Here is a 16,580-nt window from a genome sequence, read left to right on the forward strand (position 1 = left end):
GCTCGATCCAAGTGATTGGTTCAGGTCAGTGCGCGTCAGGCCAAGCTCCTTCAACCGGGTGATGTCATGTAATTTGCGACAAACGCGGGAAGGCGATGTGACGCTCCCCACATGTAGCGGCAATACCATAGGGCAAATTGGGAAACATTACATTACACTGGGAAAATGTAAGTTTGCGTGCTCCTGGTTGGAGAAAGAAGAGTTTAAACACTGGCTGAAACCTGTCGCTGAAAACAACCATGTAATTTATTCTTTCAAGCTTTGTTTCTTCCGAGCTTATCTGAGTTCTGTTGCATGATTGTGGTCCATTGATTTATTTAACTACAACTGTTTATTAAGTTAAAGGGTTAATACTGATTAGAACTTGAAGTGGCGATGAGGTCTTAAAATATTCTGAGAAGATCTTTAAAAAAAATCTTAAAAAGGTATTGAAATTACCTTTAGAATTCCTGCATATACCCTGGAAGAACTACTCAATTACAGTAGTTTGAGTATTTATAATTTGTTACTTTACACCACTGCTCACACTCAGGGGGTTCTAAACTTTTAGAAATTTCTTTCTTCTGTTGAACACAAAATTATATATTCTGAAGAATGTTAGAAAAATGTATAGTAATAACAAAAAAATTCTATGGAAGTCAATGGCTGTCTTTTTTTCTTCAGTATTTCCTTCAGTTGTTTTTTTCCTTCAGTATATCTTCTATTGTGTTCAACAGAAGAAAGAAACTCAGTTTGAAAAAAGTTGAGGATGGGTAAATGATTCCATTTTTTATTTTTGAGTGAACTATCCCTTTAAAAACACTATTATTAAGGTTAACAATGTAAATAAATGCTCCTTAAAAAACAAGTTAATTTACAGCCGTACAGTCAGAAACATGCATGTACTCAGTATTTGTTTCATTTAAATAAACCAGTGCAGCTCTATGTAATCACAAGACAGCTTAGTCTGATACAAATCTGACATGCCTTCACATTGAGTTCAGCGATGTTAGGATAACTCACATTAGCAGTGACCCGAACATCTTTTACACTAATATTTTGTCGGCTTGTTACACTCTATTAACTGCTGACAGTGAGATCCGCATTACAAGTACAAAACGCAATCCGCTGGATACCATATTCAGAGACTTGATTAGGTAAAATGTATAATGTGGGGAAAATAACAGGCCTGTCCTCATGGAAATGGCAGATGGGTCCCGTTAGCCTCGCAAATGTGCTGTTGGACTGCCAGAAAAAGCCCAAATGACTCATGTTCAGATTATAGCTTTACGCCGCTCGCACCGACTGGCACAACTAGAAAGAAACGAGACCATCCTTATGTCTCTGGGCCTGCAATGAAACTCTTCCACAGGATGTTTGTTGACTGCGCTAACATATACAGCATTATGGGATTTGTGGCCTTATTTAGCCTTGTAACAAGACTGTTTATCAAATGGTGTTTATGTAACTTTTTTTTTTAATCTCGTTGTGTTTATATTTTCAGTGGTTTGCAAATGGCTTTCAAATGAATATTAATTGAAAAGCAATTATCATAAGGTGTTAGTTTAAATTATTATTCTAGATAAAGCTTTTCCAAATGGATAATAGGCTCTATGCACAGATAGAGTTTTATAGCCAACAATAAACTTCTGGTGAAAGTTTAATGTGAGTATTTTCAAATTCACAAGGTTGCAGCATCGATGTTGTAATGTAATTACGATACATTCAGTTAAATAAACTTAAGTATTCATTTAGCTGTTCAAGCATAAAACAGGATGAAAGACCATTGTAACCACTAGCGCCGTCAGTAGCATCAGGCTTGCGCAGAAATTCCATTGAAAGTACGGGGGTAATGTCTTATCTTAAAGACATGGTGGGGGGAAATGGAATTTAATGCAGTGCTTCTTGTCTGATCTGAGACCCACTTCATATCGTATATCTAACAGGCAGTGAAGATTTTTAAGGGAATCCGATCTTAAACACGACGTCTGCGTGCATATAGCCCATTTGTTAGTCAATTTTTAGCCCTATAATTTTTTTCTTTTTCAAATATTTCCCAAATGATGTTTAACAGAGCAAGAAAATTTTCACAGTATTTCCTAAAATACTTTTTCTTCTGGAGAACGACTTATTTGTTTGATTTTATATATGTGTGTGTATGTGTGTATATATAACACACACACATATATATATATATATATATATATATATATATATATATATATATATATATATATATATATATATATATATATATATACACATTTTAGTAGATTTAGATTTCTTATTTTAGTAGATTTATAAATTTGATCTACTGATTTGATTTCTATACTTAAGGTATACTTAAAGTAATAAAATATTCAAAAATACTCAAAATATGTTACAAAAAACATTTGTATTTTTTTATTTATTTTGTTTTATTTTTACAAATGTTAAATAATATGGTGGCCATAGATTATTTGTTCCCAGATTTTTTTAATAAAGAAATAAAAATAAATAAATTGAAATTAAATAAAACAATTATGATATTTTTAAGAATATTTACAAACATTTGAGATTATCAAAAATGGAAAATGTTAAAAAAATGTATTTGCATATTTATGAATTTGGTTAACTTTAACATTTTTAATCCAGTATATTGCGTTAATATCATTATTTCATGTTTGTTATATTATGAACAAATGAACAGGTCAAAGAAAAGACACATTTTTACACCGAATCCCTCATTCCAATGTTCAGCATCGCTTTCCACTATCACAACCCAGATCCACTGCCCGCTAAATAGCAAGATGGAGAGATGAAGGGGATAACAAGGATGGGAGGGAGTTTGTGTATGTGTGCGTGTTAAGTTTACAGTAAATTACAGGGTAATAATTGCATTACTCACAGTAAAGTACTGTATGAAAATTTATAGTAAGGTTGAGGAAGTTACATAGAAAGTTACTGTGAGGTACTTCATAATAACAGTAATTCTGTAAATGTTTCTAAATATTACTAGTACTAGCATAAAAGTTAGTGTGCATTAATTTCTATGTTGAATAAAATATTAATAGTGTTTTAATTCCTATAACTAATGTGCAAAAGCCATTTTTTTACAGTAATTTGCTGTAATCATGATGCTTGCCTTAATTTCACAATAAAATTCTGAATACATAAAATTTAACATTTAAATCCTGTAAAGTGACACTAATATAATTCACTGTAAAAAAAAATTACAGTAACATGTTGTGAAATTCTGGGAATTTATTAGAGTGTATGTTAATATGAAAGTTGTCATACAGTTTTGCACACCATGTGTCTCTGAGTTACCTGGCAGTTGGTGAGAGTCTTAACAAATGAACAGGTCAAAGAAAAGACATCCTTTACACAGAAGCCCTCTTGTTTCATAATGTTCAACGTCGCCTTCCACTATCACAACCCAGATCCACTGCCTGCTAAATAGCAAGATGGAGAGATGAAGGGGAAAACGAGGATGGGAGGGAGTGTGTATATGTGTGCGTGTGAGAGCACAGCCATGAAAACTGATTGTTGCAGATGAGTAGATCTCTCTCTTTCTCTCCAGCTCTCATGCTCATTTTCTCTTACACAAACAGTGCTGTTCTAACAGTAGGAGGCTTTTACTTGACGCCGCCAGTAATGGACGCATAAAAACACATAACATGCTCATCGCATCGCTGCTGTTGACTTGGAGAAGCATCAGGTGAGTGCATCTCAGCTTTCTGCACTTGTGTTTGTGGAAATGATGTTTTCCATCTATTACCAGCCACAATATGATTGAGCTCTTGACTGTATTTGCATTGGTTACTCGTAGGATGCTGATATACTAACGGCGTTTGGGTTGAAAATGCACTTATGTGTTTGATGTTTTGACATGTAAATCTATATCATTTTGTCACTTTGTGCTCCTAGCTTGTATTTCAACCATGAATTGTGCTGTGCAAGAGAAATTGAATGATGGTTAAGGTCAAGATGAGGCAGAGATCATCAATTTTTCTTACCCTGAGGTAATGTTGAGAAGGGTTTGTTTTGGGATCTTAACATGGCAAGAACTTTCATTCATAAATACAGATCATCTTTCAGAATAGACACATGCTTCAGGCACTTCCTGCACTTGTCGTAGGAATAAAGGAGTTTGACGGGATGTGGAATTGAGTTTTCATTTAGTGTTGAGTCTTGTTTAAAGTTCAGATGCCAAAAGTTTTTCAAATTCATTCGTTATGTTTGTCACTACTTATCTACAGTGGTGGAAAAAGTACTGAAAAATCATAATCAGCTTTATTTCTATAGCGCTTTTACAATGTAGATTGGGTCAAAGCAGCTTAACATAGAAGTTCACTGCTGAAAGTTCAAACACTGAAGAGCGAATCCATCGATGCGCAGCTTCAAAAGTCCTGCGGCAGTGGCGAGGAACAAGTAAAAGTACCATTACTTGCCCAAAAATAAAAGTATCTGTTGTGAATATTACTCAAAGTATGAGTAGTAAGTAGCCTTTTTAAAAGTACTCAAGAGTATTGACTATTACAATGGGATCTGAAGATCCTTTTACATACAATTAGTGCATGTGTGTGAATACGTAACATTCTGTAGTGCATTGGTTATTTTAGTTTAAGGCCATTTCAGTCCTCATGCAGTAAACTTTCATCATTTTCTCATCAGTGACATGCAGTTTAAACAGTCTAATTACATGCAAAGATTTCGGACATCTACACTTTTAATGCTTTCAAACAGTTTGCTGCATTTATAAAGCGCCCATGTCTTGAGAATCAGAATCAGATCAGAAAGAGCTTTATTGCCAGGTATGTTCACACATACGAGGAATTTGTTTTCGCTTCTACAGTGCAACAGGATAACAGAGACAGGACAAAAAACAGAAAATAAATATATATTTTTTAAAAATAGAAGTAGTGAATGCAAATATACAGATTGACAAGTGTATGTATGTGTTTATTACTATATACAACGTTATATGTGCAGCTGTTATGTGCAAATTGGCATGTAAAGTGTGTTGTTAAATAAGGTAGTTTTGATTTACCTTCTATGTGCAATTTTGTTGGACTGGAATCACATGAATGATTATTCTACTCAGCCAATTCCCTCAGACAAAGAAATATAAAGTGGAGACTGCAGTTTGAAGGAAAATAGTGGAGTAAAAGAACCGATACAGCATTAAAAATGCACTCAAGGGAAAGTAGTAGTACACATTTTTAGAACTACTCTGCAAATTACAATTCCTGAGAAAAACTACTCAGTTATAGTAATGTGAGTATTTGTAATGTGTTCCTTTTCGCCACTGCTTATCTATTATGAAAAGTTTATTATGAGTAGAATAGTCACAACAAGCAAATCTGGTTAGATTAATGCAAAGATTTGTTGTAGAAAGTGGCAGCTTTTTGAATTTAGATACAAAAATGCAAGAGATGTGTAATATTTAAGTACTGTACTGGTTATCAGCTAATATTATAGGCTTTTTTATCCATATATCAGGGTAACTCAGTGGTTAGCACTGTTGCCTCACAGAAAGAAGGTCGCTGGTTCGAGCCTCGGCTGGGCCAGTTGGCATTTCTGTGTGGAGTTTGCATGTTCTCCCAGTGTTGGTGTGGGTTTCCTCCGGGTGCTCCGGTTTCCCCCACAGTCCAAACACATGCACTATAGGTGAATTGGATTCATTAAATTGGCCGAAGTGTGTGTGTAAATGAGTGTGTATGGGTGCTTCCCAATACTGTGTTGCAGCTGGAAGGGCATCTGCTGCGTAAAACATATGCCAGAATAGTTGGCGGTTCATTCTGCTGTGGCGACCCCTGATTAATAAGGGACAAAGCGAAGCAAAATGATTGATTTAAATTTTTTTTAAACATATTATTATTTATATATATATATATATATATATATATATATATATATATATATATATATATATATATATATATATATATATATATATATATATATATATATATTGTTTTTCTCAAAATTGTATAAAATGTCGCTGTCATTTATGTAATAATATAAAGCCATAGTTATTCCTTTTATAGGTATTATATAATAATAACAATATTAATAAAACAAATTTGAAACCATACAATAATCCCCATATGTTACTGTGGTAAAACGAAGATTTTGTTCATTTTAATTTGATTAAAAAAAATTAAATATAACATTTTATTAAATGTATATAAAAAAATAAATAATTGAAGGTTTAATTAGATGTTGGTGTTTTTTAGGTTTATGTACAGTAGCATGAATAACTTTAAGGTCGATAAATCAATATTTTTTTTTTACTGGTTTTATTGATGGAAGACTCAAATGCTTTTAAAGGACACATTCAATTCAAGCATGTCTGTTTGAGCTTTCCATTCCTCATACATCTGAAAATAGCTTTAAAACATTTTTTAAAACATTTACACTTTAAAATTTTTTACAAAAAACATTTTAAAAACCATAATGACCCAAAAATTTGGAATGGTATCTGGACCCAGTCAATTTTGAACCTTACAAAGCACTGCTTCACATAAATCAATGCCTGTCACTGACAACTGGTTTGACTACAGTATTGACTGACATGATGCTGCACATTTGATTATTTGTCGTCATGTGACAGATGCTGTTCCTGTTATTCTGTGGTGACCAGTGGGCAGTATTTATGAAACGGACTTACACAGAAATCTGAAGTGAGACTTATTGCTAGTTGATATTACACAAACTAGATGGAGCAGTCTATAAGGACAAACTTTAGAGGCTTTAGAGAGCTTTGTCTGACTCTTTGAAACCTTGCAATGAGAAACAGAATGAATTGGAAAGAATTAATTATTGAATGATGTTGAACGAATACAAATGTTTTAACATTGTTAACTCTATTTAACGTTGCTAATGTGAATTGACATGTTGGTAGCATGTTAGCATGAATAAGCATGTCTAGCATTGTTAGCTTATTGTGTTTAGCATAAATAATCATGTTGTTTGTTTTAACATGTTTTCATGTCTTGAAACTATGCCATCATGTCTTAGCATGTTTCTAGTGGATTTTTAGCATGCTTGATCACAAGGTTTTAATGTATTAATGCTTTTGGCATGTTTTACCATGTTAGCATCTTGCTGGCTTGCGTTATGACTATTAACATTAGCATACGTCTTGCACAACATTATATTTATTTACACTATGACATCTTTTAAGGTTGCTAGCATGTTTCTGCTATATTTAACCTTTTGTTAGTTTTTGTTACTTCAATAGCATTAGCTTATCAGTAGCGGAATATTACTAGCAGACTTTTATACGTACATGGTAAGCATGTTTTAGCTTTTTGTTCAAATTAGCATGTTGCTACAATGTTTAGCCTTATTTCAGCATGAATTAGAACCTTTTGACTCGTTATTAACATGTTTTATTATTGACAGTATGAGTTAGCATGTAGCTGACACATTTTCTACAATGTTTAACATTTTGCTGGCATGTTTTAGCAGTTTTAGCACGTTTCAGCTGTTTCTCAAATCAGCCAAAACTTTTTTAACTGTATATTCATAAACATATCACATACTGTCACGATGATGGACAGTTCTTTCTTTCTCTCCACAGGGCCTGAGCTGGTGGATCTCATTGTAATGTAAACAGTGGCAGATAAGCAGTGGCACATCATGTCTAATGAAGAAAAGTGGGTCACTTTGAGTCCAAACGAATTCTCTCGTCTTCAGGACTATGCACAATGTAAGGCTTATACTTAAATCAATCTTTAGTTGGTTGATCTAGACCAAAGTTGTCAAATATTTGTTAATTAGTACAGCATTTAGGCTTCAGTACAGATATCCTCTAACATGTAGTTTCGTGTTTCAATTCAATTCATTATGATCTCAGAGAGCATCTCCATCAACAATATAGTCATAATGACAGGCTTCCAGTTTACTGGAATACAAATCAAACCATTTAATGCCAGTTGTGCATGTGTCACTTAAGGAAATGTCATTTCCTGGCTAAAGCTTAAGGTTAAGAATTCAACCTAATCCAATCGCCACCAGACTATAAGTGGAGAGAAAATTCTGACTGACAGTTATTAATTCCCCTAAATACATAATCCATCCGTGATGAATGTTGATTCCTTTCAGTGCTAATGCAATGCTGGGATTCAGCGTGACCGAAGTGTCATTTATAATCTCTTTTGAGAGAAAACGGTTGCAACAGCCTGTGTTTGCATTACCTTTACCACTGAGATAAAGAGATCAAACTATATTTAGACCGTTTTAGTTGGTTTGTCATGCCAATAATAAAGCAGTCACATAAAGATGCATACAATATCTGTGGCATTTTAATAACCCCAAAACCTGCTTTCATTTGTAACAAATCAACTGTCAATAAAAAGGAACTTTCATTACGCATGCAGAGGACAGAGATCATCTGCATTTAATTGAGTAATCTGAATAATTGATACCTCAAGAGGAAGCTGTTTCCTGTGCAGGACAGGGCTTCACTCAGTCTGATTGGCTGGAGTGCTGTTTGACTACATGGCTCATTAGTGAAGAGGAAGGAGGAACATGAAGCTTCTTCTGTAGCTCAACATAAGACTGCTTGATGGAGATGATCTGATCAATGCACTCTGGTAAATGCTGGGCTGAAAACTAAAGGTTTGGAAGTTAGATTGACATTTATTGACTATTTAGTAAAAAAATTCTTTCAAGTGATTAATCACTGTTAAAATAAAGTTTCTTTATTGGTATTGATGGTTCCAGGAAGAAACTTTAAGATCCATGAAATCTTTTCAATGCACAATAGGTTTTTAAGTTGTAAAAAATGGTTATTTAGAATAGATTATCTAATTGTTTTTCATAATTAGAGACAAATGGTTGTTTTAAGAAAAGTTGCCAGAAAATATCCGTAGAGAACCCAAAAGTACACACACACCACACTGTGTAAAAATATCTGTATTTTGTGATTCCTAAGTGTTTTCTTTTTATTTACGGTTGTCAATTGCATTGTTGATGTTAAAAATTCATCTCTACAGTTTAACAAAGTGACTTTTACTGACATTTTAGTGGTTTGAAATAACATATTTTATAAGTAATAAATATAGAGTTCTGTAAAATAACAGAAAATGTAGTGGCGGTTTATTACAAGGTTTTTGTACTGAATATACAACACAAACCCAGACAATATAGCACTTTAAACTATTAACCATGTTAATAAAAGTCACTTTTTTAAATTTGTAAGGTTAAAAGGTATGTGAAAGAAAGCTCAAGGTCCCATAATGCAATTCAAAAGCATAAATAAACAGTGGAAAAATAAAAACATGAATCACAAAATACGGAAAGCTGCTCATTTATGGATCTTTTTTTTTACAGTGTAGAAATGTATTATTTATTGAACAAAATCTCAAGTGAAGAAAGAAACAGTTTGCACCTAAATGTTTAATCTTTTTATTGTTATATATTTTTAATATGAACATTACTGTAGAAACATTTTATTTAACATCTGAAGCACTGTACAAGGGCACAAAGTTACAACAATTTTCAAATAATTGCTCTTCTTGACTTTATACTTGTCAAAAATCCTGAAAAAGGTTAATAGATGCGCATTTCCTTAGCAGCACATCTGCATATATATGATTTTTTCATCCACTCTGGGGTGATTTTGAGTCTTAATTTGGCCATAACTTTTTTCTGTGTTTCAGTTAGCAGAATGATTTTTGGTGAAAAATCTTATATTGACACAAATTTTGAGAACATGCTTTGAAATTTTTAAAGAACTCAACGATACACTATGTTCAAATATACTACCCTTTTGTTATGTTAGGGATGAAACCATTCTGTAAATTAAACTGCTGTAAAAATGCATTAGTTTTTTTTCATAAATCTGATAATCATCCTCAGTCCTGATCAAAACGACTAAATTTGCTTAGAAAATGACAGGATTTTAACTCTTTAATTGCCAAATTCATAAATGATGTGACTGATTTGGTGAAAAAAAAACACACAAAATGACGTATTTTTAATATAGAAAGTAATTGTGGACTGGATTATTATTTACCTTTTATCAAAGTCTTGGACATGTGATGTCTACATTGTCTTTGATGCATTTTTTTATTAATTTCCATTTTTTTCTCCAAAATTTACTGTTGGTGGCTGTTTTTGCCCCATTGACTTCCATTATAACCACATTTTTTTATTGCAAAACCATGACACCATTTTTGATTGTTGATGGTTTTCCCTGTTGGGAAGAGGTAAAATTTGTGATTTTTACAGTTGATCATCAGTTGGCACCATTAACCCTTTAGATAGGCCTGTGCAAAAAAAAGGCTTAGTTTCTGGATTTTATATGGAGTATAACAGCAAATTAAAGTGCGTGTGTGTGTGTGTGTGTGTGTGTGACTGTGAGTGTGAGAGCGCCCTCACGCACTTATCTTGATCTGTCTGAGAAAATCAAAATATGCATCTCAGCTCTCAGAACTACATGGAGTAAACAAAAACAAAGACTGTGTATTTATACACCCTCAAATGTAGTTATAATGGAAGTCAGTGGGGCAAAAACAGCCACCAACAGTAAATTAGGGTTAAAACAATGCATCAAAGTGTATGTTGGTACTAATCGTTCGCATGTCCTAGACTGTGATAAAAGGTAAAAAAAAAAAAAATCCAGTCCACAATTACTTTTTGTTGAAAATACATCATTTTGTGTTTTTTTCCTCACCAAATCAGTGACATCATTTATGAATTTGGCAATTAAAGAGTTAAAATCTTTTCATTTTCTAAACAATTTAGTAGTTTTGATCAGGACTGAGGTTGATTAACAGATTTATGCCAAGAAATTGAAAATCTATTCATCTGGTGCACTTTTACAGCAGTTTAATTTAGTGGATGTTTCCATCCCTAACATAACAAAAGGGTAGTAATTTGAACAGTGCACAAGGCTTAAACCACTTCTGTAGTAAGTAAATATACAGTTGAAGTCAGAATTATTAGCCCCATTTGATTTTTTTTTTCTACTTTTTAAAAATATTTCCTAAATGATGTTTAACAGAGCAAGGAAATATTCACAGTATGTCTGATAATATTTTTTCTTCTGGAGAAAGTCTTTTTGTTTTATTTCGGCTAGAATAAATAGCAGTTTAAATTTTTTAAAATCCATTTTAAGGTCAATATTATTAGCCCCTTTAAGCTAATTTCTTTTTCACCATGTACACAGAGGCACACAAATATATGTATATTTATGATGTACAGTATAAAACATTATATAATAATCTTAATATTAAATAAGCAGATACCTTTTACTGAATCAAAATAACTTTTTTAGCTTAATTTAGCACTACATTGATGTCTTTGACTCTTAATTGGTTTGTTGATGTTTTGAGCTGACTATTATCTTTCCTTTTTTTGTTGTTGTTGCAGACACGACTAAGAAACTAAAAGATGTTCTCCAGGAGTTTCACGGAGGTGGGATTCTGGCCAAGTATAATCCCGAAGAGGTATTACAGCTCTGTATGCTCTTATGAAGCTCTTTATTACAGCGTTCATGCTGAGCTAAGAATGCCAAACTAAAGCCAATATTATGATGATTATCCAATTTCAAGCGTATATTAAAGCTATTTAACTACATAATGTTTCTTCTGGGTCACAAATTCATTGTGGCTTCCATAATTGTTTGCCATCCATTTATTGAGGATGCCTCTTTTTATGCTGCATAGAGGCCGGAAATCCTCAATCAGGTGATTTGTCATTTTATTGTTTTTGCAGTTTGTTTTATGAGGTCAGTATAAAGCATTAATAAAGAAACCCATTTTCTGAAGCAGGAGATTGACTTTGAGGGTTTCAAGCTCTTTATGGAGACGTTCCTGGAGAATGAACTTGATGAAGAGTTTTGTGAGCATCTCTTCCTCAGTTTCTGTAACAAAGACCCAAAGCCGAGCCCCTCCATGACAGACAAGCAGAGAATTATGGGTAATTTGCATCTTAGCATTTAGACATTCTATACAACCTCATGCAAACCTATATAAAAAAAATAACACAGATTTGAGAAGACTCTATTATTGCTTAATTTATTGTTAATTTGGCCATACTGCAGTTTAATATCCTCTGATAACCAACTGTTTAAAGGGATAGTTCACCCAATAATTTAAAATAACCTTCTATTTACTCTCGCTCAAGTGATCCTACACTTTGATTAATTTTTTTCTATTGTTGAACACAAAACGAGATAATCTGAAGAATGTTGAAAAAAACTGCCCTTGACATCCGTAAGAACACTATGGAAGCTTGTTCCCGCCACTGAATGAAAAACAAAAATGAAAAAATGTAAAAAATATATGTAAAGTCAGAATTGTGAGTTATAAAGCCAGAATTCTGAGTTATAAAGCCATAACTGCGAGTCATAAAGTCAGAATTGTGAGTTATAAAGTCAGAACTCCGAGTTATAAAGCCATAACTGCGAGTTATAAAGCCAGAATTCCAAGTTTTAAATTCAGAATTGCGCGTTATAAAGTCCCAATTGCGAGTTATAATCAAAATTCTGAGTTGTAAAATCGCAATTCCTTGTTATAGTCAGAATTCGGAGTTATAAAGTCAGAATTGCGACTTTAAAACTTGGAATTCTGACTTCATAACTCGGAATTGCGACTTTATAATTGTTAATTTTGATAAAATATATTTTTTGGTGTTAATTAGTGGTGGGATTGGGTTTCCATAGAACACAAATACAATGAAAATCAATGGCTGTTTTTTCCAACATTTTTCAAAATATCTTCCTTTGTGTTCAACAGAACTTCTAATGAAGTTTTACTGTTGAACACAAAACATGATAATCTGAAGAATATACTATTTCACAAAAAAATACTATGAAAGTCAATGAGTGTTTTTTTTTTTTTTACAACTTTTTTCAAAATATCTTTTTTTTTGTATTTATCAGAGGAAAGAAATTCTAACTGGTTTGAACCAAGTAAAGAGTGAATAAATGATGACAGACTTTTCATTTTTGGGTGAACTGTCCCTTTTAGGTATAATGTGCAATCAATATAATAAGGGAGCATACAAAATTGTTATATTTATAACTGTTTATTACACTTTCATATTCATGTACTCATCTGCAATTCATTAAAAATATATGATCATTATTTTGTACTCCGAATAACAATCTAAATAAAAAATGAAAATACAATTAAACAGAGCATGGTCTAATATATGCAGGAGAAAAAAAGATCTCGCTTTGAAAACCCCTTATGGTAGAAAAACCAATAATGTTTTATAAATGTTATTTATTGCTTTCATTCTATTGTAACTGCATAACTTGTTTTCTTCTTGAAAGCAATAGACCTGCAGCTTTGTTCTCCAGAAAACTCACCAGGGGAACAGTTCTTCTTAAAAATGCTGACATTAAACCGCTCCGTTGTTATCCAGGGATGTCTCGTTTTATATCAGCCCTAAACATACCAAATAATCGAAATTATTATTTATTTAATCGAGATTATTAGTTCTCAAGTTAAATTTTTATTCTTTTATATTTTTGGCCGATTGGTGTGACTTTAAAACTCGAAGTTCTGACTTTATAACTCAGAGTTTCAACTTTAAAACTCGGAATTCTGACTATATCTTGGCATTGTGACTTTATAACTCGAAATTGCGACTTTATAACTTGGAGTTGCGGCTTTAAAAGTCTTTTTTATTTTATTAAATTTTTTTATTTTTATTATTCAGTGGTGGGAACAGGCTTCCATAGAACACAGTTACTATGAAAGTCAATGGGTGTTTTTAATAATCGAAAATCTTTATGCATTAAATATACAGTTGAAGTCAGAATTGTTAGTTCTCAAGTAAATTTTTATTCTTTTATATTTTTGCAGATTTGGGTTTAACAGAGCAAAATATAATAGTTTTGATAACTAATTTGTGATAATTGATTTCTTTTAACTTTCAAGATACACTTACAGCGGGATTTAAAGGCTTAATTACGTTAATTAGGCAAGTTAGGTAATTAGGCAAGTCATTGTATAATGATGGTTTGTTCTGTACACAATAGAAAAAAGATATATTTCTAAAGGAGGCTAATAATATTGAGCTTAAAATGGTTTTCAAAACATTTAAAACTGCTTTTATTCCAGCCGAAATAAAACAAATAAGACTTTTTCCAGAAGAAAAAATATTATAGGAAATACTGTGAAAAAGTCCTTGCTCCATTAAATATTATTTCAGAAATATCACAGGAGGGCTAATAAGTTTGCCCTAAACTTTGCATTCTGAGGTCTGAAACTGATAAAGGGCAACTGCACACCCCTGAAGGCAACGTCCTGGTCTAGACCTCTCAGTACGGTCCAGCTGAAGGACATGATCTGCTACCTCTCTCTCCTAGAAGGCGGACGACCAGAAGACAAGCTTGAATGTAAGAACCACGCTATAGTTCACTGTTTAATTCATAGTAACTTAGTGCAGTGTGCTGTGGAGAAAGCACTTTACAGTATATTGGGTTTGTATTTGGTTTCTTAATTAGTGTCTGTGATATCAATACATGAAGCTGTGCTGCCATCTACTGCCATGAATTTTTTGGCTGCTGGTTCATAAACCTGTTGCTATGGACTGACAGATATGTTTACTGCTGATCTACAGATGCTAATAATAACTGATTCTGCCTCTGAGATGTTATTAAGACAGAAAGGCATGAAGTGCTGCCATATTGAATATTTTTGATGGGGTTGTTTGGATTAAGACGAGACAATACAGGGAAAACACTATTATTATTGTAAAATTCAGCTGTCAGTTTTAATATTTGGCCTTTTTAAACAAGATATTCTGAAGAATGTTGAAAAAAACAGCCGCTGACATTCATAGTAGGAACAATAAATACTTTGAAAGTTAAAGGGTGCTTTTTCCAGCATTTGAATAAAGAAAGAACAGAACAGAAAGAAAGAAACAGTAGAAAGAAACTTAAGTGCAGAGTGATGCCAGGATTTAGATTTTTGCGTTTGGAATTCAGCAAGGCATTATATAAAATAAAAAGAATAAGGGAGCATACATATCTGTTACATTTATTACTGTTTATTGCATTTTAATATTTGTGTATTCGTATGTAAATCATTTAAAAATGTATAATCATTATTTTGTACTCCGAATAACCGTTTGGTATTTTAAATTTTTTCTGTTTATTAGAAAGAAAACATCCAAAATACAATTAAGTTTTTGCACTTAAATCGACACTAAAATTGCACACTTTTATTTTCTTTTATTTAAAGAGCCCATATTATACATGAAATAGGGTCATATTTAGGTTGTAAGGGTCTCCAACAACAGTCTAATATGCATGCAAGATCATAAAACACTTTGATGGTCTTATAATCTGCATTTATTTTTACCTAATTATCCCAACGACTCCCATATGAATCGTTCAGCGATTCATTTGTTCCCAACCCCCTCCTCAGCGCGAAGCTAATCTGCGCTGATTGGACCGATGACAGCCTGCTGCGATTGGTCGACAGTGACAGGCTTCAGCACGAGACAGAGTGAAATGCCCAGCTGGTAATCAACTATATAAAAGTAGTCACAGTGCACACGCGCTTCATAGTGTAAGGCTTTTTTCACACACACACACAACCCTCCTCAGAAGAACTGGGGAGATCGACGCGAGTCTCCTAGCCTCTCCCTCTCCCTCTCTCTCTCTCTCACACACACACACAACGCTCCTCAGAAGAACTAGGGAAAGCGACGCGAGTCTCTCTCTCTCTCTCTCTCTCTCTCTCTCACACACACACACACACACACACACACACACAACGCTCCTCAGAAAAACTAGGGAAAGCGACGCGAGTTTCTCTCTCTCTCTCTCTCACACACACACACACACACACAACGCTCCTCAGAAGAACTAGGGAAAGCGACGCGAGTCTCCTGTCTCCTAGCCCCTAGGCGTCACAAACTCGACCTGTTCTTTTTCTCTCTCTCTCTCTCTCTCTCACACACACACACACACACACAAACACACACACATCACGCTCCTCCTCAGAACTAGGGAGATCGACACCTCTCCCGTCTCCTAGCTTACGATCGCCATAGCAACGACAAACGGAAGTGGAACACTAGCTCACAAAAGCCTTTAACGTTAAATCCGTAAACAAAGCGGCACGCGTCGCGTTTTTAACGTGGCTTACATGTGATAAGAGAATATAAAGAGTAACCGCGTGTACTGTACCAGGTTAACAAGTAACAAAACACAATAAATACATAATTTGCAAGTTAAACGAGGCAACAATTTTAATCACACTTACTTACACTAGTGAATAAACCTCAACCCCTGACTCTTCACAGTTCACAACTCATCTTTGGGTAGAGACTGTCAATATTATCCATCTGAGCACAGCGTGACTTCATTCGACCTGCGGCGTCTGTGTGTGTGTGTCTAGTGTTTTTTCTGTGTTAGTGGGCGGGGCCGCAGGTTTCACTACTACTGGCGAGGCTTGTGTTTCGTGGCTGCGTCATCGCGAAACACCTAATGACTCATTATCAAGACGACTCGTTTGAAGCACTATGAGTCGACTCTTTTATAGACGAATCAATAGTTTTAAACACTGTACACTTACAGATTTAAGCCTTAGCTGGATATTTCACTTCACTTAGAGCTATGTTACACACTACATGGAAGGGCA

The 16,580-nt window shown here is 33.8% G+C and overlaps 1 protein-coding gene across 1 annotated transcript in view; it reads left to right on the forward strand.

Annotated features, from left to right (window-relative positions):
* Positions 1-7,561: 7,561 nt before the first annotated feature.
* Positions 7,562-16,580, forward strand: part of dgkb (diacylglycerol kinase, beta) — a 96,768-nt gene continuing 87,749 nt past the window's right edge. Inside the window, exons 1-5 of the mRNA XM_056474422.1 lie at positions 7,562-7,678; positions 11,347-11,423; positions 11,643-11,663; positions 11,748-11,895; positions 14,189-14,326. Of these exons, the coding sequence (XP_056330397.1) occupies positions 7,609-7,678; positions 11,347-11,423; positions 11,643-11,663; positions 11,748-11,895; positions 14,189-14,326 (454 nt within the window). The 5' untranslated portion in view covers positions 7,562-7,608. The remainder of the gene's footprint in view (positions 7,679-11,346; positions 11,424-11,642; positions 11,664-11,747; positions 11,896-14,188; positions 14,327-16,580) is intronic.

The sequence above is a fragment of the Danio aesculapii genome, chromosome 15 (assembly GCF_903798145.1).
Source record: "Danio aesculapii chromosome 15, fDanAes4.1, whole genome shotgun sequence".
Classification (NCBI taxonomy): Eukaryota; Metazoa; Chordata; class Actinopteri; order Cypriniformes; family Danionidae; genus Danio; species Danio aesculapii.